The 24,674-nt window shown below is 44.6% G+C and overlaps 1 protein-coding gene across 6 annotated transcripts in view; it reads left to right on the top strand.

The window, feature by feature from the left end:
* Window positions 1-24,674, top strand: part of clip1a (CAP-GLY domain containing linker protein 1a) — a 63,940-nt gene that overhangs the window by 26,230 nt on the left and 13,036 nt on the right. For 5 of the 6 annotated variants that reach the window (XM_063194975.1, XM_063194976.1, XM_063194977.1 and 2 more), the window contains 14 exons: window positions 1,191-1,315; window positions 2,579-2,807; window positions 4,619-4,816; window positions 6,002-6,105; window positions 6,512-6,572; window positions 11,794-12,714; window positions 13,086-13,202; window positions 13,889-13,946; window positions 14,090-14,173; window positions 14,706-14,862; window positions 15,158-15,323; window positions 15,740-15,955; window positions 18,024-20,729; window positions 22,920-23,057. In XM_063194975.1, coding sequence (XP_063051045.1) covers window positions 1,191-1,315; window positions 2,579-2,807; window positions 4,619-4,816; window positions 6,002-6,105; window positions 6,512-6,572; window positions 11,794-12,714; window positions 13,086-13,202; window positions 13,889-13,946; window positions 14,090-14,173; window positions 14,706-14,862; window positions 15,158-15,323; window positions 15,740-15,955; window positions 18,024-20,729; window positions 22,920-23,057 — 5,280 coding nt within the window. The remainder of the gene's footprint in view (window positions 1-1,190; window positions 1,316-2,578; window positions 2,808-4,618; window positions 4,817-6,001; window positions 6,106-6,511; window positions 6,573-11,793; window positions 12,715-13,085; window positions 13,203-13,888; window positions 13,947-14,089; window positions 14,174-14,705; window positions 14,863-15,157; window positions 15,324-15,739; window positions 15,956-18,023; window positions 20,730-22,919; window positions 23,058-24,674) is intronic. The other variant, XM_063194980.1, reaches the window with a different exon arrangement.

Genomic DNA, 24,674 nt, shown 5'->3' with positions numbered 1-24,674 from the left:
TTAATTCTTTCACTCTCACTCACTCATTCTTTCTCTCTCTCTGACTCTCACTCACTCACTCTCTGACTCACACACACTCACAAACACGCCCACACGCCACGGCCCAATTTTAGACTGTAAATACAGACTGACCTCAGAGTCACAAGATTCATAAACACACACACACACACACACACACACACACACACACACACACACACACACACACACACACACACACACAAAGGGCGGGAGCAAGGCCAGCAGCCGTGAGTGTAGTTGCATAAGCAGATGCCCCCCTCTCTCATGTACAGGAAGAGTGTTGGTGTGAAGGAAGTTTGGGATTTCCCCTCCCAGGGGAGAATGGAGTACTGACTAGGGCTGGGATCGATTCGATTTCGATCCAGGAGGCTACGATCCGATTAGATCCACGATCCGATTCGATTCGATTCGATATCAATCTTTTGTATTACTGGGCTGTCACTTTAACCCATGTATGCCTAGAATTCTAAGGCCGGTTATAAAAACCTAAATATCTCAGCCTTTGATGCCCACACAAACATGAAATACCTTGGTATGTGAGAAATAAGTGGGAAACTGTGGAAGAGAGCTACAGGATGTGGTTGAGAAAATAGCACCTATAATGATCTGCAAAAGATCGATCCACAAAGTTGTGAATTCGATCGTGAATCAATATTGGATCGCGATTCGATCTTTTGAACCCAGCCCTAGAGATGACAACGGTTTTGGATATTTTTTCTGACACCCACTGTGTGCCGGTTCCGATGCAATTTCCTTCCATTCACTGCGAGTTCCATTTTTTTAAACAGACCCATTGGAAATGCTATAATGAAACTGTGAAGTATTAATGGTCAGTTCTGCTATTATGTATGGAATGGTCAGCACAAAATATAGAAATAGGTTTTTACAGAAGTGAGGTCATTTTTTTTTCTGTCACTTCCTTACTCCAGAAAACTGAAACTGTTGCCATGCGTAGCAGCTCTTTCCCTCTTTTCTGTATCAATGAATTATTAATACAGCAAAAGGCTTAATTAATCTAAATCCTAGTTCTCTCAGAACTGCAGAACTACTTTCTCAAGGATTACAGTGGCTGTGGTTAATAAACCAAACCCCTGTAGAGTCATCCTTATCACCACTATACAGCTGTCCCTAATGCCACGTGGTTGTCTGTGCTGCTGTGTCCTGGTCAGGTGGGCGGGACCAAGGCAGGTGTGGTGCGGTTCCTGGGAGAGACGGACTTTGCCAAGGGGGAGTGGTGCGGTGTGGAGCTGGACGAGCCCCTGGGCAAGAACGATGGAGCTGTGGCTGGCACCAGGTTAGATCCTATACAGCAGTGATTCTCAAACTTTTTCAGACCGAGGACCACTTTGTCCCCCAAAAAATGTTCAGGGACCACCTGTCAACTGAATTGACAGTTGACGAGTGCTAAATTCGATGCATATCACTTAACCCTACTTCTTACTCACATTTACAATCCTAATATTACAAATATAGTCTACTGATAGCTTGTCTTAGAAAAGTAGAAATCCCCTCGCGGACCACCTGAGCTCTGTCGAGGACCACTAGTGGTCCCCGGACCACACTTTGAGAATCACTGCTATATATTTATATTGCCACTTGACTGTGAGTGGTGGAAGAGCTTTGTGAATGCTTAAAGTGACTGATAAAGCACAGGTTAAAGAGAACCTTAACATTTAGCATTGTTGTGATAATTACAATAATGCTACTCTCAATGATTATTTTAGGTACAGGGTATTGATTATACTCCCCGAAGCAATGTCAGGTTATGGATACCTTGCTCAAGGACACTTAACACTAAAATGAAAATGTAGAGAGACCACACACACTTGCTAATGGTCTGAATTGGATTCAAACCTTCAACCCTCCAATCCAAAAACTAACTCCCTAACCATTAGACCACAGCTGCCCAATCCAGCGTTGCAACATTGATTGCCTGCAAAGGGAAAAAAATGGCATATGCTAAAGTAACCTTCACCACCTGCCAGTATATTAAGTGGAACCAAGGAACATGCTCCTCAAGTGCACAGCAGATTTCCTTGAAGGGATGAATAAAAAGTGACCTGCCTGGCATCCTCTGGCACGGCTGCGTTCACCCTCTCCTGCACATTCTCACACTACAATGTCAGTTACCATGGCAACTGTGCCAAAGGCTCTCTGTATGCTGTCTTAATAGCCGTGTTGTAGTGTAGTGCAGATGTAGAGGGAGCTCGATATATTTGATGATGTATGTAGAGCCTGTGACCCAGTGGTGTCTACTCCCATACAGTATATTTTTGAATCTGTCTATTTTTTTTAATGTGTTTATTCCCTATAGATGTTTTGCTGCATTTTTTTCCCAATTTGATAGCAGTCATAAGTACAGGAAGGTAATGAGCTGCCTTAAGGGGGAAATCAGACCAGCAATAGATGGTGGGTGGAAGTGTGGGTGTCTTAATCCCTTCTCTTAAAAATACATGTAATGATGTCATGTGCACCACCACCACCAGCACTACAACACTAGGCTATTGTGTACCAAATAAGCCAACGCTGCAAATCTCAATCCTTTCCCCACCTCCAGGTACTTCCAGTGCCAGCCCAAGTACGGGCTGTTTGCGCCCGTGCACAAGGTGACGCGCATCGGCTTCCCGTCCACCACGCCGGCCAAGGCCAAGACTGCGGTGGCGGTGCGCAAGGTGCCGGCCACCACGCCCTCCGGCCCCCTGAAGCGCAGCCCCAGCGCCTCCTCCGTCAGCTCCATGAGCTCCGTGGCCTCCTCTGTCAGCGCCAAGCCCAGCCGCACAGGCCTGGTGAGACCTCAAGCAAAGCTGCACATCACGCATAAACAGACACATGTGCTTGCCTAGCTCTCAGTCTTATACACACACACACACACACACACACACACACACACACACACACACACACACACACACACACACACACACACACACACACACACACACACACACACACACCTCTGTCAGCGCTAAGCCCAGCCAAACTGGTCTGGTGAGACTTCAAACAAAGCTGCACATGCATAAATAGACACACGTGCTAGCTCTCTCATATGTACACACACACACACACACACACACACACACCCATCAGCACCGGCCCGGTGGGGCACACACACACACACACACACACACACACACACACACACACACACACACACACACACACACACACACACACACACACACACACCATCCATTAGCTGTGTTTGCACATGAATGTCATGTCATTTGCAGTTGTGTTCCCAAAGGTTTTGTTGGAAATGCATGCAAATGTGAAAACTTGAGCATAATAGTCACACATGCCCTCAAAATATGGCCAGGGACACCTCGGGCCCCACCATCATCAGTTGTCATCCAGAGTGTAGCCATACCCACACTGGCTGAGTGCCATAACTTGTCCTCATCTCAAAGCTTTTTTTTATACACATGCAAGTGGTAAAAACACACCTAGTCACAAATGCAAGCTTTATTGTGTATTCACTCTGAAGTCTGTAACAGCGTCTCTTGTCCACGTGCAGGCACCTCACATTACTGTGTTGTATAGCCCTTCATTATGCTAAGCTTGCCAAAGCAGAACCAAACACAACAGAAATGCTGACACCTGCAGTCTTATAAGGCATCGGCCTTATGAACACAGAGTCTAATCTCCAAAAGCAGTTCTCCTAAAGTTCTGTGGGATTTGCCTTCTTACAAGAGCACAGACTCCCTCGCCATCATCCTATAACTTTCCCTGGTAATCCAGCATCAGACTTCCAGTTAAATAGTTGCTTTGTTCTGCCGCCTGCCGTACTGTTTGAAGATTATAGTAAAATCCAACTGGTCTGAAATATGTTTGCGTTGGATTAAATAGATTGTCTTTACAATTATGTTACTAATGCATGAGGCCTATAGGCTGTCTGAGCAGTTCTCTAGAAATAGAAACCATTACGATTTAAAAAGCCTAATTGGATCAGTTACTACATTCACTCTAAGGACTGACTATACCGATTCAGTGTTGTAAATGAAGGGCTGAAGGTGCCAGCTGATTCTGAGATGTACTACCGTTGAACATTTTCAACCAGAAAAAACTACAGTAAAGCCCGATTCGGACGGGACTTTTATTACCTATGGACCCTCTGTATTTATTCAGAATTACCGAGAATGTCTGAGCTCTTAGTCCTGTGCGAATGTGCCATGTCCGCGATTTGTGGGGTAATAATTCCGCCGCGAATTACCTACTGTATTTCGGCGAAACTCAGACGTCCTGGGGTAATTTTACATAGGCGCGCCGTCTGCACACGTTTATTTATCCTGTCCGAATGCGCCCCGAAAAATCACAGAGGTCCAGGGTTAATTGCCAATTACCAGGGGTCCATAGGTAATATTTATCCTGTGCGAATCGGGCTTAAGACGATCCACTGTTCTCTGAGCAAATAATATAGTAATGACAATATACTGAAAGTGTTGCACATTCTCCCCAAGCTACAATGCTCGAATAAGACTTACCGTGAAAGGTTTACATCTCTTCCAAAGATGTCCTTCCTTTCGTCTTGCACATGAAATCATTAATGTGAAATCCAATAAATCGGCTAAACGAATGTGATTTATATCCTTTTTTTTAGCTGACGGAGACTTCGTCGCGGTACAATCGTAAGATCTCTGGCACGACGGCGCTGCAGGAGGCCCTGAAGGAGAAGCAGCAGCACATCGAGCAGCTGCTGGCTGAGAGGGACCTGGAGAGGGCAGAGGTGGCCAAGGCAACCAGCCACGTGGGCGAGGTGGAGCAGGAGCTCACCATCCTCCGGGAGGGGCAGGAGCAGGTGAGGTGGTGTCAAACACAACTAACTTTAATGACTCTAATGTCTGATCATGGGAGACCTCAAAGGACTTTGCTTTCTAAGGGAGGGTAGCACTCAATTTCATTTCACTTCAGCTACTAGGTCTGGTATCAGTTACAACAGACTCCTGTAAAAAAGTGAAATGAAGTGAAATGAAACTGGCTGATGTATCAGACTAGAACTCCATTCTCTCAGGACTCAGGCCAAAGAACTTTTACTTTCTTATAGTGCAATCGATAGCAACTATGAAAATTATGAAAGTGTCAAACATAATTATTTTCAGCAAAACAAAGCCAATTGAGCATGCCTTAGTGTTAGAGCTGGAGGCCTGTGAAAATGATTCATTATATTACATGACATTACACTTAGCTGATGCTTTTATCCAAAGCGACTTACAGGAGTAGGGAGAGGTAAGGGTGGGATTCGAACCTGAAGCCCTCTGCTCTTAAGACTACCTGTCTAACCCATATGCCACGGCTGGTACACTTAGCTGACTTTTATTTATTTTTTTAAAGCGACTTCCAGTTGCTTGCATACAAGTCATTGCTTGCAGTCCCTTGGGTAATGTGGCTTGCTCAAGGGCACTTCATGGATGAGGGTGAAAGGAGACCACATATTTTTTGTTCTTGCAAGGGTTGGATTTGAACCTTCAACCCTCTGACCCTAAGACCAGTTCCCCAGAAATGTTACCATGACTATTCACAGATCCACAGTTTTGCATGCAGAATGGCAACCATTAGTGTTAACCTATCAAACCTGCTTGTGTGAGTGTTTTTTGTTTTGTTTCTGCCATACCTGACGAGAAATTGTTTAATGGTCATTATTCACTTTGTAACTGAGTAGACAAAAAGTCCAGGCATTTAATTCCTTAAGGATTGATTTTTCCGAGATGTCGAGGGAGAAAGCGAATGAGGAATTTACTGCCAGAACCCACATGAAGGGCGGAACTGCTGTGCTCTATTCATGTAATTCAGATGTAATGATTTGTTCCCAAAGCACACTCCACTCACTCGCTTGACGTGTAGTGGAAATGAAGGAGTGCTGGTGCTGATTTTCACTTTTCCGCATCTTTCCTCTTCAGCTGAGTAAGCCGTTTGCGAGCACCGATGCATTGCTCGAGTTTTGCAGGCCGTATCCCCATCGTATGTTCTGCTGTTCCTCTTGCAGTATGTTGTGGACATGGAGGCCAAGATGGACCATCTGCGCGTGCTGGTGGAGGCAGCGGACAGGGACAAGGTCGAGCTACTCAACCAGCTGGAGGAGGAGAAGAGGTAAGGGATGAATGGAGGAGGAGAAGAGGTAAGGGATGAATGGAGGAGGAGAAGAGGTAAGGGATGAATGGAGAAGAGAAGGGAAAGGAAGTGTGGGAAGATGGAGAGAATTGTTGGAGAGTGTTGTTTGAGGAAGCACAGACTCTGACCATGCAGCATACATTGCTTTCAGATTGAGTCGTAGGAGACTACGGGGAAAAGATCTGTTAACAATCTTACATTTTTTAACGAAGTGATAGAAAGTATGTCGGCATTATATGATTATGTTTAGGCAACTTTTAATGTTTTTAATCATTTTCATTATGCATCAATGTGCAGACAAACTGCATTCTTGGACTGCTGTTTGGAGGTGGATGTTGTATTGAATTTCTAAAAATGGTTAATATCTTTTTTTTTTTAAATACAGGAAGGTGGAGGATCTTCAGTTTCGTGTTGAAGAAGCATGCATTACAAAAGGAGACCTGGAGGTAAATTTTAAACTAATGAGATCAGTAAATTAAGCTAAAGTTGAAGTGATCTGTTAAATGTAATGTTTGGAGGCCCTTTGCCTGGTGCAAAGCCAGATGTGAGGTACTTCTCTAAATCACCAACAGACTATTGCCAGCAGTAGATGATTGACACATTGGGCTGCACAATGTATTTTTTAATAAAGTTGGGTCATGGTTGGTTGATTTCCTTAATTAAAATTCCGAGGTGCTGTGCATCTTGACAGGATGGCCCCCTTTTTTGTGCTTACTCGCCACAAACCGCCATCAACACTTCAAAGCCAGAAGCTCTCAGACTGCTGCTGATAGTGAAGGGCCGGATGCCCATTTTGTTGATGAGGGGAGAACAGAAGGAGCTTTCAGGAAGAGTATCAGCGGCCTTTGCGGAGTCTGCGAGCACGGGCCTCGAGTCGGCTGGCCAGCCCTGACCTCGATCCAGCCCCAGCCTTATCAAGTCACATTAGCATGTTCATTTCACCACCAGAAGCTAATCTCGCGGTGAAGGTTTTTTCACTCTTCCAAGAGCCGCCTCTTTGTCCTCGCCTGTGGCTTATTTGCTGACCTCATCACCACTCCTGTTCGGAGTGTGTGATTGGCAGCTGTCCCCCCGTTTCCCCGAAGGATTCACGACGAACAGCGTCCAGGGTTGCCAGATGAGGCTGATGATTTCCAGCCCAAAAAATGTTCAAAACCCGCCTAGAAGCACAAAATCCCGCCCAATTCTATTGATTTCTATGGCAAAAAGTGGGCGGGTTTTTCTGATAAATGCCATTTTTACCCGCACACGGCCATCCTAAGCAGCCCAATTGGGCGGGAACCAGCCCAATCTGGCAACACTGACAGCGTCACAGCTGATTTATGCAGGTTTTTATCCGCAGCAGGTCTGCCCTAAGTGGTCAGGACATGGCTCTCAAGCGGCAGCAACTTGAGGGAGATGGAAGGAGGGACGTGACACTATTGACCATCGACAGTCAGTCAAGACCACACTCGATTATGCATGCGGGACGAAATGAGATTCAAGATAGTGGTGCGATCTGTTGTATGGAACAAAAGGTCAGGGCTGAAGTGTCAGACATTTTGTACCTGGGCAGGTTAAATTACTGACCTTTTAATAAATTTAAGTTGCCATCCGCAAACAAATTGTTAATGATATATTGATCCATAGTCCTCAAGGCTTTACGCACTAAGCAATGCAAATCCGCTTTCCTCTGAGCCCTGTGTTGCAAGTAAATGGATATTAATTATATTACCTTAGCTGCTGACTTGAGGGTCAGCGTTTTGAAACGGCAATGGGATGGATTTAGATTTTCGATTCGAGAGACATGGGTGAAAATAGCTCAACTCCAGCTGAGTCATAATCGGCTCAAGACACAAACAACAATGGATCATTTTAAGAACAGGGTGCCAATCAGCTTTCTAAAAACAATTTGGCCGTCAAACTTAACCTTTTCTTCTCTTATTTCCAGTCGTCTTACTAAACTGAGCAAACTCATCAACTGCTGTATTACTGTGTCTAATGTGTGTTTGTGTGTGTGTGTGTGTGTGTGTGTGTGTTGGTATGCGCATGTTAATGGCTTTCTCTAAATTCAACAACCAACAATGGAAATCAAGTGAGCCAGATGCTCAAAACTGTGTTTTTTAACTATTGCTCTGAACTTGAATGACTGTTTCAATGCCTTTCATGACTTGCTTCATAACCCCTCTCTCTCGAAACGGAGACTTGATTTGGAACCTGTTTTATCACATCTCTTCTCCTTTTCCCCCCCTGCCCTGTCTTTCATGTGTCATAGCATGAACATGACTCACCCCTCTGCATCATCATGCTTTCTCACTCTCGCAATCACCCTCCATCTTGGTTCACTCCCATCATGACCACGAGGTAGCCATAACTGATTGTTTACATTTATTGCCATTTCAGCAATCATCAATCAATCACTTCCACCACTGTTATGTACCGTTCTTTATCCTCACACCTGAAAGTGCTAGTCTGTGCTTTATGGAAATGCATTACCATTATGGCCCTCTGTACCAAGTGTGACCCTAATAATTGTATGGCATTTTCCTCTGTATGTTACAATAATGATATTTGTAATAATGCAAAAAGAATCTTTCTACATAATATTAACGGTAAAGTTCAAGGCCTGGTCCCACATGAGAAAGACGAAAGAAGCAATGCGTTAAGTTGAGGCGGTGGCATTGATTTCCTTTCAGGCTGTCCTCACTCGCTTTCTCTGAAATTATCCTGTATCACACACATGGTCTGAGTCATCCCTGACTTTCTCACTCATTCATTCATTCACTCACTCTTACTCACAGGCATTCCATTTCTTCTCCAGCTCATTCACATACCAGGCCAACAGCAACCACACACTTCCTTTGGTCTTGTTGTCTCTTACATTTCTACATGGCTTACTGGACACTCACCCACATTATCAGCAATTATCGCTTCACTCCCATAAACAAACACATCCCACACACGCACATACTCACGCCCCACCTCACCGATTTTCATCACTACAGGTCCTGTATCTTCAGCTTGCATCAACCAAATCCAAGTCCCTTCCCTAATCATTATCAACCCCAATCCCACCCCACCTCTCCACTCCACTCCACTCCACTTATTTCATAACCCCCTACATCCCAAAACCAACCCCACTCCACCTACAACACTACCCCCCAACTCTCCACCACCCTCCCTCCCTCCCACTCACTCCCCCAACCTAACCTGTGTGTCCCCCCTGTGCATTTGGGCTGGCATGTGATGGTGGCACTGGTTTGTGTTCTCTTCCTCTCCCCCTTCTTGTTACTAACAGACGCAGACCAGACTGGAGCATGCCCTTCTTAAGGAGATAGAGCAGAGTCTGCTCTTTGAAAAGGCCAAAGCCGACAAACTCCAGAGGGAGTTAGAAGACTCTAGGGTAATGGACCTGCGCCCGCGACGGAAAAAGGGGACAAAATGGGGCCGGGATGGGCGGGAAGGTCGGGTGGGGGTTACAGAAGGGGTTTATGGAGGACTAAAATTATATTCATATGGGGGGTGGTTTGGGACTTTTCAGTTGATGCGGCACAAAAAATATATGGGAGCTCTGGATCATCGTAGAAGTATTTGATTGTGTGCCAGAAAGGGGCATGCAGGTGCTACTGCACCGCCACCTGTTGATGCATCAAGAGGTAAAGCTCTGAAAGTGTGAACTTGCACTTCAGATTCTGCACAGCTGCGGGATCGCCCCACAAACACTGTTGTAGTGCCCCAGACAAGCTAATCGCATCCCTTTTATACTGCTAACCCCGCTGACGCATACCTTTTACTCTGCTGCTTTGCTGGCGGTAACATGGCACAGTTACAGATGTTCTGAAATAACCAGTAGATTTTTAACACCTGAGAATCTGAATAAGGGAAAGTGGGCTTTGATGATAAATTGACTTGGACATTTGGAGTGACATACAGGAGTCAGTGATCTTTCAACTGTGATATTTAACAGTACAACCAGGTAAACCAGCCTCTTGTACTACACTCCATGTCATGCGTCTGTTCATGTCTGGCTTCACTATAATGAGAAACAATTTTTTTTCTGAAGATAAAGCCTGGTAGTTTGGGCCCACCCATACTTTCTGTGGTCCTACACAAGAATTTTGCAAGTCGGCCGGCTAAGCTGGCAGTCTCTTCCCTACGAAAGCAGCCAATAAAAATCTTGCTTTTGCTCTGGTGGGATTGAGGCACTGGCTGGCATACAGTATAAGACGCAGTCACTGGATGTGATGTGATGTCTCAATTGAGGGAGCTCAAGTATTGGAGTAAAAGCACAATATATTATGAAATATGCGGTTGGATTAATGGCAGCGCCGTCCAGTAACATACAGGCATTTGATGGGTGCTGGTGACGCACACCTCTGAGAAATGATTTAGTAGTTGATTTAACGATGAACATCCATATTTTGGCCACGTTTGATTATAATATCCCGATAACATCTTGTTGCAACGTGTGATTACCCTGACTATAAGCCACAGAGTCAGTGGAGAGGAACCAAAAATGGACACTCTGGACAAAATGGAATTTAGTATTTTAATGGGCTGGTTTAGCAGGCTGAGAGATTACACCACGATTGAATATAGTAACATTTTCGTTAAGTCTTTTAACCTCTATTGCCATTAGCTGCCATAAAGTTTCTCTCATAGTGCATCGTCTACAGATAGACGTGTGCCTCTTAACTTTTTGATCAGTTTTTGATTAACACTCTGTGCTCACCTGCTAAGAGGGCCTCGGGCCATTTCAGGGCAGAGTGCCAAACGGGTCACTGAAGTAGGAAGTACTGGTCAGTGTGGGGATTCCGTTGGGACTTCTCAAGTTGATGAAAAAACTTAAGAAACGTTTCTCACGTACACGCCCTCAGCAGTACCTGGCCATTAGTGCACAACCATCAGGGTGTCAGCCCTTTATGTGTTGTGTGTACAGTGTTGCCCTTGCTCCTGTTAGTGACATCTACCTAATCCCAACCCCAACCTACTGTAGTCCCATCTGTGGGTGCAGTCTGTTATCCTTAATATCCTTATATGTGCCCTTTGTGATTACAAATCAGAGTGAAACCGTAAGTACTATTCAATGCATTCAATGGAAAAGCATAGAGATATGTCAAAATGTGCTTGCCTTAATTGCAATCTCCCAGTTGGGTTTCAACTTTGCCCTGAAATGGCCCTGTAGAATTGTGTAGTAGTGGATGATGGCCCAACCCCACCCCCTTTGTAGATGACTAGTAGACGGACACACAGCTGAATGGCACACACACACACACACACACACTTACCGTACATACCTAATATTTTCCTGACCGGTACAGAACATTCCTTTCCAAACCCTTTACAAACATACAGACCTTTTCCCAAATTTAGCAATCTTTTATCTGAATCGTGCACTCATTCAAATACATCTTCAAAATCCCCGGCTGCTGACAGTGGGTCTTTCTCAAATGCAAGGCCAGTGTCCTTCCAAGTGTATCAGCCTAATTAGTCACGCCCAGTGATTGGATACTCTGCAGAGTTCATCAAAGAGTATCCAATCACTGGGTGTCACAAAGAAAGAGTATCCAATCACTGTGCGTGACTAATTAGGCTGATACACTTGGAAGGACACTGGCCTTGCATTTGAGAAAGACCCACAGTGTGTGTGAGGTGGTGTGAGCCCATGTGTTGTTGCCTCATTTCCAGGTGGTCACGGTCTCTGAGCGCTCCAGGATTATGGAGCTGGAGCGGGACTTGAGTCTGCGAGACAAAGAGGTGGCGGCCCTGCGCCAGCACCTGGAGTCCGCCGCCTCGGGCGAGGGCAGCTCGGGCGCCGACCCGGCCGCCGGCGTGCTCCAGGAAGAGGTGGCGTCCCTCCGCGCCCAGCTGTCCTCCCAGGGCACCTCGCACCAGTCCGAGCTCCAGGACCTCCGCGAGCGGCTGGAGGCGGCGGAGCGGGCGCACGGCGACGCCCTGGCCCAGCTGCAGGCCTCCTCCAGCCGCCTCAGCAAGGACAACGAGCAGCTGCGCGCCCGTGTCACGCAGGCCGAGCAGGAGAACGCCGACGTCGTCGAGCTGTGGCGCTCCAAGCTGGCCTCGGCCATGGCCTCGCACCAGCAGGCCATGGAGGAGCTGCGCGCCACCTCGGAGAAGGGCGCCGGCGGGGCGCAGGCCGGCGAGCTGGTGGAGCTCCGCGGCGCCCTGGAGAGGCTGAAGGTCGAGCACAAGCTGGCACTGGAGGAGGCGGCGGCGCAGCGCGAGGCGGAGGCAGCGGCCCGGGCGAAGGAGGCGGAGGAGCTGAAGGCTCGGCTGCTGGGCCTGACGGAGGAGAAGGAGCGCCTGGAGGAGACGCTGCGCACCAGCGTGGAGAGCGCCGAGGAGCAGCACCTGGTGGAGATGGAGGAGCAGCTGGGCAAGCTGACCACGGCCGAGCTCAGGGTAAAGGAGCTGGAGGAGGAGAGGGCTCAGCTTGGGCAGCAGGCGGAGGTTAAGGCCACGGAGGCCAAGGAGCTGACTGCCTCGCTCGAGGCGCTCCGCTCCCAGCAGACACAAGGTAACCAGGACATGCAGGGCATCCGAGCCCGGCTGGAGGAGGCCGAGGGCAAGGCACGTTCTCAGGAGAGCAAGGTGGGTGCTCATTTCTCCCCATGTTCCACCATTCCACTCCACCTCATTTGTTATATTTAATATACACATTTTTTTTGTCCTTAAGCATCTTTCATGTACACTCTGTTTTACTCCAAACAACATTACAACTGGAATGTTTTTTTTGATCGACCCTATTCAAACACCTTACCCTTCCTTTGTTCAGAGGCTCAAGTCTCCTTGAAACAAAGAATGAACTCTCCCAGTCATCATTTTATTTTCTCAATATGATAATTTCCTAATTTTGAATGCATGTCCCTTTTCCTCCCTCTTCTCCTCCCCTCATCTCCACAACGCAATCACCACCTTCCGTCCCGTCCCACCCCAACCCCCATCCTTGGGCGCTGTCCCAGATGAGCGAGCTGAGTTCACAGCTGGAGGTCCGACAGCAGGAGCTGGCTAGTGCACAGCAGAGCCTGCTCTCCCTGCAGCAGGAGAAGAGCTCTGTGGACCAGGAGCTGAGTAGCATGGTGAGTAGAGTTGCGAGGGACCCAAGGCGGCGTAAAACGAATACAACTGGAGGGGTTCGTGTGGAGGCCATCAGGACTTTTTCTAGGATTTTTTGGCATGAGGGAGCATCATGGCAGGTTACAGGGTGTGAAGGGGGGTGTTCCCCCCCCATGAATGAGAAATGTATTAGGGGCGCTCAAATATATATATATATATATATATATATATATATATATATATATATATATATATATATAGAAAAATACAAGTATGAGGGTGCACTCACGGAGGTATGAGGGTGGAGCGTGCCTATTTCCCCGTTCAGAAAAAGCCCTGGTCATATTTTGATGGCTGGTCGATGCACCAGGTAGAAAATTACACAATGATGAAAAATTGTTTCAACATCATCAGTCCACACCACCTTCAAATGATCTGCAAATGTATAGCGATGTCTAAGTGACTTAAAAGAATAAAGTGAGTAAGATTTAATTGTACAAAGTGTGTGAAAGGCCATAGGTTGTAAGTTTCTAAACATTGTTATCCTAAACACCGTATTTACAGGTATCTTGCGCCTGGCCATGTATTAGCATCTCAGCCACTAGATGGAACTATATGGAAGTGTTTGGCAGGCACTTTGCTTCATTCATGTATTATAAATCAGTACATTACATATTTTCTTTCTGTTGTTTTGCCCTTCCCTTCCCAGAAACAAAAGCTGGTGGAATCCTCTGGCGATCAAGCTAAATCAGCACAAACTATGCAAGGTGACATATATATAATTCAACTCCCAATTAGTGGTGATACTTGGATTTTAAAACGACTCTTTCACGCCATGTTTTTTTATTGACTTGTGCCTCTCTGGAGCTTACCTTGTCTGATAACAGATGGCTTTTTTGTGTCCTTGCAGAGTTGCAGGAGAAGCTGAGCAGTAAAGAGGAACTCTGCACATCTCTCATTACTGACTCAGAAGCACTTAAATCCCAAGTGGCCGGTACAGCATTTTGCTCAGTCATTCCCCAACAAATTATGAAAGCATTTCCCTAGCCTGGTCCACATTCAGCACGTCTGTACACATTAGACACTTGATTTTTTTCCCATTTCAACCATGATTGAATGGGATAAATGAATGCATTGCTTTAAAGTTTTAACTGTTTATCGTGTTTAGTTGTATTAGATTGTCAGAGACCTGAGTGCTATTTTTACCTGCATACTGTACTGTATGTCTCTCCTGCTTTGAGTTTATGTACGAGCATTGTTTACAGGAATGTACTCTGCTCCTGTTTTCATTTCTATTTATCAATTTAATGTCACATTGCATTGGTGTGCTGGCCCTACAGTGGCTGATATGGTTGGGCACACGTTTACCGCTCGGCCGACCCGGGTTCGATTCCTGGTCGGGGTCCTTTGCCGGTCCCTCCCCATCTCTCTCTCCCCCCTCACTTCCTGTCTCTCCTTCACTATCCTGTCTCACAAAAAAACATTGGCACATTGGTGTGCTCATGTGTTCCTATAACACACTACAGGACTGGAGAGAAAGCTAAAGGCAGGTGATGAGAAGCTGGACCAACTGAATAAGGACAAAGCCAAACTGGAGAATGACATCAGCCAGATGATTACCTCATCGGGAGACAGCTCTGCCCAGCTGACCAAGATGAATGAGGATCTCAATCAGAAGGAGAGGTACGTTTTGCAAGCCCAGGTATTCAGTACTCCCTCTCTGACCCACCCTAACTAATTCTGTAAATGAGCATTTTACTTAACTGTTCTGAAGAGCACTGTGCAGTTGTACTGCCCCAGTTAGACCTCTAATCTGAAGCACAGAAGTTTTAATTAGGTTCTAGTTCAAGAGTACTTGGTTCAAGCCTTGTACTAGCTGCTTTGTTTCACGTGATCCTTTTTTTGCCCCACCTATAAATACATCAAATCAACATGATTTTCATTTCATTTCATGTTCGCCCCTAACCCCAATACAAAGGCGTCTGGAGGAGCTGCAGAGCCAGCTGACGGAGCAGAGGGAGCGGGTGGCCCGGACCGAGGAGACCAGGAGACAGGAGCAGGCCAAGGCTGAGCAGGAGCTGACCGACACCACGGAGAAGCACCAGGGAGAGGTGGCCAGTCTTCAGGAGAAGATCACTCAGCTGGTGAGATGACTGGGAGCATTGTTTCTACCATGTGGCTCTTTTCTGTTCAGACCATTTATTTTGGAGCTTTATTGTAGAAGTCAGTGGTCAATAGTAGAGGAGAGTGTACTTTATTGTCGCTAGGGGGAAATTTCTCTTGGTCAGATATGTTTCTTCGGACCCGTAGTAGCCTCTTGGTTTAGTTTGCACACTGATGAGCCCGTTTCTTTATTTGTTGAAAACATTCAACCACTTAAGCAGAGCCCCTTAAGCAGAGCCCCAAGAAAAATTTAATTGTAAATGTAATTAAGAAACGCAGTAACGCTTACCCTCCATCCTCATGTTAATAATGATAATAATGTGTTTGAAAGAAATGAGAAAATCCATACACGCCTTGTAGTAAAGCTCACTCTTGATTTCTTTGTGTTGGTTTTCAGGAGAAGAATGCCCTGGAAGCCGAGTCCAAGGCCCAGAAGAGCAAGGCCTCTGGGGACAAGGCTTTAGCAAAAGCCTCAGAGCTCCACACCAAAGAGCTGGAGGAGCTCCGTCGTCTGGCAGAGGTTACAAAGAAAGACCTCAGCACCTCGACAGATAAAAACAAAGATCTGGAAAAGCAGGTGGCGGAGTTGCTTGTTTACAAAGAGCAGGCACAGGTACGTTATTTTTTATTTTTTTTATTTTAAAGATATACCCTCTTTATTGTTATTGAGAGCAAGTGTATGGATGATAATAGGGACTGACTGACATGAACATTGACAAAACGGTATGAGACAGGCTTAGGGTGTATTAAGTCAGGCTTAGGGTGTATTAACTGATGTTTTCCTAAATGTGCATTGTTATTTTAATCATCACGTTCACACAGGAGATAACACTGGCTTAATTAAATGCCATGTAACCAGTATTTAGTTATGTGTTATTTTTTTAATAATCATCATCATCATGAATGGTTGTTTCATTCAACATTCATTTTTTTAACATGCCCATGGTCATACAAAGCCATAATCTCACAGATATTATTTTATTTGATTCTGTAAAAGGCAGGTGTACACCAAATACGTTTTAAAGTAGCAGTGTCTTTCTTACAGTTTATGAACCACATGGTGCACTTTTGAAATATCATTTTTTTCCTCTAAGCATTACAGACTATACCCCCTGAAGTCACTGGATATACTGTACTTTATATGCTCTGCTAGCTTATCTGCTCCTACTCTTATTGCTTAGCGGTCCAGTTTCAAGTCTTTTGTTGGTGTACTCCTACTTGCTTCATTTTCATCTTAAAGATATAGTTTGGTATTTTCCCTTTTCTGAGTTGTCTACAATGAAGTAGAGTAGTTCTCTCACAATTATTGGTGCAAATTATCGATCAATTAATTAATTGTTAATTGATTGACCTCATTGAGATTTGGGGAAACATGCAGCTCATCAATTAATCTTAAGACAATCAATGTTTCCTCGAAAAAGCTACATTAAAAATTAAAATAAAAAAATAGTAGAATATGGAATTTAAATTAAGTAAGTATACTCTTTAATCCTCTATCCAACAAAGTCTCAGATAAAAGGTACAGCATTGCATAATCTTTAATCAATAATCCAACAGTCTCAAAATTTAAGAAGAGGAGAAGATGCAGCATGGCATAAAATACCAATGTCAGAGTCTGTCATGTTGCAAAACTTTAAAGTGTCAGTTTCTTAAAATTCCTTTCCACTAGGGGGCAGACAAGCTGTTTTTCAATCCCAGTTCTTTGTAATATTGGTAGAATTCCCATTCACTAGCGATGGAACCACAGAATGTCTAATTAACATGAAGCTAAGTTACTCGTAAGAGTGCAGAAACCAAACAGACTAATTGCCATTATGTGAATATTTACATTAAATAAAAGCCCAAAAGCAACCCAAAATGTATTTTTCTCAATCTGTGTGCCATATGGTGTGACATTCTGCTAAATGGATGCAGATGTTAACAGAAATATATTATTTGTGTAGGATTGCCCATTGTTCCGATGCATTTGTACATCCAATGGCAAACTGCAACGAGACAACCCCAAACATCCGTCTTAAAACATGTGCAATGCACAGAATGGGCAGCAGCCTTCACTAGTATTCTCCAAGTGAAATGCAGTTGGTTTCTGTTGGAAGAAAAGTGTCTGGAAACCATAGTGGTAGTGGTACCTGTTACCATTGTGTGGTGCTAAGCACACCTCCCACAAACCTATCAGTGCAAGTTTATACCACCATGTGTGGCTGTTTTTTTCTCTTTCTTATGTGAGCCAGAAGGAAGGAGTCACATTGCAAATGTGGGAAAAATGCTAAAGGAGTTTGTGGTGCCCAGTTTTCATTCTGTGGCCCTGCATCACATGCATGTACATGAAACGCTGGCTCACAACAGCCCCCCTTTCCAATTTCTTTTTCTTTTCTTACAATAGGAACTACTATATTGCACTGCAGACAACTTAGAAAAGGGGCTAAAAGTGTGAAATGCCAAACTATCCCTTTAAGCCAAATGGTTTATTGTTCAGCGTTTCTCTCCTGGCTTTTTTTGCTTGCAAAATGCCAACATATTATCCATTGGTGGCGTTTTCTCGTCATTTGGTTATTTGTTTTTATTATTTTGCTCGAATTCATTTTTTTATTCACATAACCTTTTCCCCCTTCCCACCCTTCCCTTTACCCCTCCTTTCTCCCTGCCCCTTATTTGTTTTCCTCCCGATTCATTCTCTCCAGTCTCTCAATGCTGACTTGACCTCCTCTAGGCAGGAGTCAGAGCAGCTCTCTGCAGAGCTTGTAAGTGTCAGGGATGCATCCCAGCGTCTTACAGAGGAGAGGTCAGATTTGCAGGCTCAGACACACACCATAAAGAAACAGCTCTCGGATTCTCTGGAGAAGTTCTCCTCTTTAGAGGTGTCTCACAAGCAGCTCTCTGCACAGTTTGACGATCTGAATGTGCTTAAAGAAAAGCTGCTCAATGAAAATAAAGAACTCCTTTCTGGACAATCCTCCCTAGACAAAGAAAAAAGTATGATCACAGCAGAAAAGGGGAAACTGTCTCAACAGCTCCAAGAACTTAATGTCACATTGGAAAAGTTAAAGAATGAAAACATGGGTCTGAAAGACTTAGAAACCAAGCACCTGGCAGAAATTACGGAATTGGAGAAGGTTAATGCTGAGAAGCAGGAAGTTCTTCAGAAATACCAGGAGGATCTGAAGCGGCAGGATGACGACAAGAATCAGCTGACCCAGGACCTTGAGAAGGCCCGTAGTGACAGGGATAAAATCAAAGGGGAATTGACCAAGAGTCATAAAGATCTGAAGGGATTAAGGGAAAGTTTAGACAAGGAGCAAAATAAACTTGGCAAAGAGAAAAGTGCTCTAGATGCAAAAAATGCGGAATTACAATCGATGCTTCTGTCCCTTACATCTGAAAAAGATGACCTTTGTGCTCAAAATGCCCAGCTGCAAGCTGAAAAAGACGGTTTACATGAAGAAAAGAGCAAAATCTCTGCCCAGCTGAATGCTGCTGTGTCAGAAAAAGATACCCTTGTTGCTGAAAAATTAGAACTGCAGAGTAAGTTTAAAACTGTAAACAAAGATCTTGATAAGGCTAAACGCAACATCACAGAGCTGGAGTCTTCCAAGACCAGCCTAACCAAAATGCTGGATGAAATCAAAATGAGCAGTGAGGTGACTGACTGTGAGAAGCTTAAGCTGTTGCAAGAAAAGGAGGACTTGCTTGACAAACTGAGAACTGTGTGCTCTGAGAAGGAAGAACTTGAAAAAGAGAAATCCGAGCTTACAGAGAAGCTATGCCACTCTACAGATGAAGTTAAGGTAGCAAATGAGAAGATACAGCATGAAACGCAGACATTTACTCAAGAGAAGGAGACTCTACATGCCAAAGTCTCGGAGCTGGAGAAGGCTCTTAAATCCTTAAAGAAGGAGAAGAAGGGTTTAGAATCTTCTTTGGGGAAGCAAAAGATTGAGACGGAGCGTCTAGAAAAGCTGAAAGACGAGTTAGTTGAGAAGCATGAAAGGGAGGCATCAGAAAAATCATCCATAACAGCTGAAAGGAATCAACTTTCAGAAGAACTCTGTAAAATAAAAGACGATCTTGACAATTCCTCCACGGAGTGTGCTAACTTGGTGAAAGAAAAGGCCAATCTTGTCTCTGAGTTAGAGGAAACAAAGCAGAAGAAAAATGAATTCGATAAACAGAAAACCACTCTCTCCCAAGAAAAGGCAAACTTGGAAAAACAGTTGCAAAAACTTCGCTCAGAGATTGATTCTGTTAGTAAGGCTAAAGATCAGCTCACTGATGAGCTTAGCAAAGTGAAGGTTAACACGGAAAGCTTGCAGGAAGACCTTGACCATCAGAGAAAGGCTTTGACAGACGAACGGGATGCTCTTCTGTCCCAAAAAGCAGATTTGTCTAAGACTCTGGAGCAGCTTCAAAAAGACAAAGAGAGCCTGAACCAACAAATTCAAGAGCTTTCATGTGAAAAGAAGTCTCTTTCAGAGTCAAATAGCCTACTTGAAGAGCAACAGCAAAACCTGACCAAAGAAAAGAATGAACTCTGTAGTACCAAAGCCAACCTTGACAAAAAAGTTGAGCAGCTTGAGAAACAGCTTGCCAGTTTATCTCAAGAGAAAAACACTCTTCAGCAATCAGAATCCAAACTTAAGACTCAAATGTCATCTTCCCAAGCTGAACTGAAATCCCTTACCACCGAAAAGCAGAATTTGTTGAGCCAGTACGAACAGCTGAAGAGCTCTCATGAAAAGGTAGTCTCTGAGATGCAGATCTTAAAGGATGAAAAGACAGAAATTGAAACCAAAGTGGAGGAACTTAACCAGAAAGCCATGTCTGGTGATCAAGCAGTGGATGACATATCTACAAATCTGAAGAAAGCTTTGGAAGAGAAGAAAGCTTTGGCTAAAGAAGTCAAAAACATTAAGGCTCAGCAAAAACAAAGCGATCAGGTGAGAACAGACATGGCAGTAGAGAAAGAACTCCTCTCTGGTAAACTGGAAGACCTTCAAAGAGAGGCAGCTGCCTTGACCAAGGAGAGAGCTGATCTCCAGGTGTCTCGTGCCAACCTTGAAAAAGAGGTCTTGTCCCTGCGCCAGACTCAGGCAACAAGTGAGAAGGAACATTTGGAGCTCACAAATAGGTTAAAAGAACTTCAGGCCTCACATTCTCAGGTCGAGGCAGATGCTCAGAAGCTCCGTGCCTCACTGGCCGTGTTGGAACAAAAGCAACAGTCATCATCTGAACAGGCTTCCTCACTCTCCAAAGCCCAGGCCGAAGCCGCATCATCTCTCAACAAGGTGCAGACTGAGAAGGAGATCTTGCTCAAGGAGAAAGAGGAGGCCATCCACAAAATTGCACAGCTTGAGGCTCAGTGTAAAAGCTCACTTGCAAAACAGCTTGAGGTACCTTGCTTCTAGCAACAATCACCCTACTAACCCACACTGCACCTGCTCGGGTCATGTGGCACTTCTAACTGCATGCTTATATGCTGCCTTGGCTTTCCTCTGATTTTAACCTCTAATCCTCTACTTAATTTCCTCCACTTTACTCACAGAAGCACTAACTTTAGTCCATTGTAGGTAGTTGTCAGTTTAGATTCCTGTGGGCTTAGAATGTGACTGGTTTATCTGTGATGACGGCAAACGCAGCTTGCCACATTTGATGACATTTGTGTTAGTAGTGGAGTTCAGGACAATTTTCCTTTAAGTTCCTTAATGTGTTAAATGTGGAACTCTGGAACAGAATGATTGAAAAATAGTTCTTCTAAGTCCTCTGTGGTTAGTTAAAGGAACAGTCCACCGTACTTCCATAATGAATTGCATTCTTCTCTGAATTTAGAGTGCTCCCTGTCAGTCACACATGCTTTTACTCCTGTCATGTTACTAGGCTCAACATGGCCGCTGCCATTTTTTGGGGACTGAGGAGTTAAATGCGACTAAACTCTTTCTTCCACATTTTCTCTGTTTTCATTATGTGACCAGTTACACAGAACAGGTGTAGTAGCATCGTGTGCATGCTTCGACAACGCATTAATGCCTCCACTCCTGTATTTTTCTCTTTCCGCTGTTAATACAACCACCAGTAGTGAAGGCATCAATGCGTTGTTAGCACACACACACAAGGTGTTACTACACCTTTCATTATAGTGCCCATTTTTTATAGTATAGAAAATTGTCATGTTTCATTTAACTAAACTTGGTTTTGAGTAACTGGTCACAAAACGGTTAATAGAGAAAACATTGCAGAGTTCAGTCGCATCTAACTTCAGCTCTGGAAAAAAAAGGCCAGCAGCCATGCTGAGCCCAGCTGCATGCTGACCGCACGTCTCACTGACTGACCAGGCGAATACACTGGCCGCGACCTAAGCGAGGCGAGCGACGGAAGTATTTAACTTTGTATTGAGTCGCGCGACAAAAGCGATTCAGGAGCCTAGAGGCGATTTGCCCTATAGTTTGTAGTTCTACTCCTGGGGATATTATGCAAATTAGTTATGACACGGTTTGGCAACAGCCACCACAGCCAATGGGAATGTTGGAATGCTTGCATTCTGCTTTTAACGGACATACTCTAGTCGCTTCAATCACCCGCATCACTCTTGCTACACAGAAGCGATTCTCTGTCGCTAGAATCTCGTCGCGGCCGGTGTATTCGCCTGGTGAGAGGTATGGATCAGCTTGTCTCAATTCAGAGAAGAGCACATTCCATTACGGAAGTACAGTGGACTGTTCCTTTGAGGCTAGTGGCAGATTAGCTGTACTATACCATTCTCAGGCCACAGGATCCAACTTGTAATAGTATAGCCACTTGTTAGCTAGTAAACCAACTTGTTATTTTGAAAAATGAAGGTGTCACACATTGAAATGTAATTTCAACTTAACTGATTTTTATTGTGCAAGAGTATGAAGAAAGTAATCGAAGCCCGGCCTTTCACAATTGGCTGAAGCATGTATGCAAGTAATTTTGCATGACCAAAGCAATATTGCATTGACTACAAAAGCGATTATGCCAACAAATCTCTTTTAACAAGGTCTGAACATGGTTCTTTAGCAAAGACGGGTTAATGGGTTCACACACCATCATACAGTGAAATACATTTTCATGTTTTTCACTTTACTGCATTTGTGTTTTGAGCTAACCATTATGGACACATCTTTCATATCACGACCCTAATATGATCATGTTTATCACTTACCCAAATCTTTCTCCATCATCACTAATCAGAGGCCATGTAACTCATCTAACAGGCCATCAGAAAGTTCCAGTTGGTGTTTAACCTCCCTCAGATCTTGTAATTCAGATTTGTCTGGCAAGATAATTTGGTTGACAATTTGGCATAATGTATTTTGGTGCATTGATCAACTCTGTGAAATGTAAACTAGTAATTATAAAACGATTTTGATGTTGGAAAAGCTTAAGCACCTTCATGCACCTTTTATCCACCCAAACACCAGGGCACTTGTCACACCAGTAGAAACTGTGGTGTGATTTGTGCCCTGGGGGGCAAGTATAAGCCTGCCCTTGTACATGTAAATCCCCCTGGTTCCAAAGACATACGTGCTAAGCTGACTGTGCTTGGCCCGGGTTGCCTATAGGCTGCGGAGAGCGCCGGGCAGACAGCTGAAGCACTGGAGCGGCTGGCTCAGGAGAAGGCTGGACTGCAGCAGGAGAAGACTGAGGCTCAGACCCTGGTGGAGGAGCTGAAGGCCTCCCAGCAGAAGCTACAGAGTCAGGTGAGGACAGGAGGAGAGAGGGCAAAGTCATGGAGGTGTGGGGGTGGTGTTTGGTTATTTATTGTCCTTCATGCATTGATTTTCGTCAAGGGGAGGAAGCTTGTGTTTTTCTGACTGTATTTTTGGCACTAGTACCATGTGTGGAAAGTTGGGAATAGATATGGAAAACACTCTCAGTCAGAAGAATTGATATGGAAATCACTCTCAGTTGATTTAATGCCAAATCAGCAGTTGTGAGATGGTTGATGTCAAACATCACAATAGAAACACACCATTGTTTTACTTTTTTTGGTAAGGGAGGCAGTCTTGATGTGTCAGTATTTGAGTGTACCTTTGGTCCCAAGTACTAGGGAAATTGCAAATTGCTATATTTCTTGTTGTCCATTCTGTATTTAATAGAAATACTGACTTTCCCCATCCACTGGTATGCTTAACCCAGTCGTGAAAGGGTTCTGGACTCTCCAGCTCCAAGTGACTGCTTGATAATGGTGATCAGGAGGGCGGAAAGGATGAAGGGAGGGAGATGAGGATGATGATGATGATGATGAGGATGATGGCGTAGAGGGGGAAACGGAGAAAGAGGACCGCCAGAACAGGGAGGCATTTTACGTAATCCAGCAGCAACTTAGTGACTCTACCGCTTGTAGTCTTGGAAGAACAAGGCAGGAAGCAGTCTCTACCGTGCTGACGGCACAGTGGCTCGTGGATTATTAATAGATTTATTTTGTGTATGAGGGACCAGAGTGGCTAGAAGAAGGGAAGAACGAGGGAAGTTGTCATCTACAGTAGCTCTCTGCCTCTGATGCCTCAGCATAGATGCTACATGTTCAGCCCCTCCTCGGCTCAGGTACTGGTCAAGTCTGTGTATTTGCAAGTGTCTCTGTGCACTATTGTCTATTTTTATCTGGGGTGCTGCATGTAGGTAGCTATAATTGATGACTATTGCTGCCTGCAATGCCATGTATCCAGTCAGAGGAGTATGCACAGGGGTGACCCCTTTCTGAAATGTCAGACATTTTGGTGTTAATCCAAATATAGATCCAGGCAAAGAGCGATGTGACCATGCTTTTCATATCACAAACTTCCTTTGTGTTTTGTGCAATACTTGGGTTTTATTTATTAGAGATTAAGATATTAAAACATTTTTTAGGTCAGGAAAGAGTTATTTGGTCTGGAAAACATAAATAAATGACCAATTGTTTGTAATCCATGATGTACTGGTGAAATACATGCAGGATTTTAGGGGTAATAATATAATAAAATGTGTTCGCTATTGTTTAATACAATGAACAGTGGAGCAATTTTGCACTGTGTTTCCCACTGATTGGAACTGCTTTCTGCTGTCAGCGTGAAACCTGTTCATTTCAGCCCCTGCAATGACAGATATTAGAGACGCTGTTATGCCTGATGTGAGTCAGTGGTTGGAATTGCTACCATGAGCTTCCCCTTCCTGCCCAAGTCCTCAATTACAGAGATGAGGCACTGTGACCCGTGTGATACAGCTATTGTGTCTGTTAATGACTCGTAGAGGTTTTCACTCTGGCACTACGGCGTTTGCTGTTATTTGTTGTGGTTTATGGTTTTTCACAGCATCAGCCATGGCAATATACTGTGTAG

The sequence above is a fragment of the Engraulis encrasicolus genome, chromosome 3 (assembly GCF_034702125.1).
Source record: "Engraulis encrasicolus isolate BLACKSEA-1 chromosome 3, IST_EnEncr_1.0, whole genome shotgun sequence".
Classification (NCBI taxonomy): Eukaryota; Metazoa; Chordata; class Actinopteri; order Clupeiformes; family Engraulidae; genus Engraulis; species Engraulis encrasicolus.
Note: the sequence above shows the minus strand (reverse complement) of the source record. Positions and strands in the feature narration are given on the sequence as shown.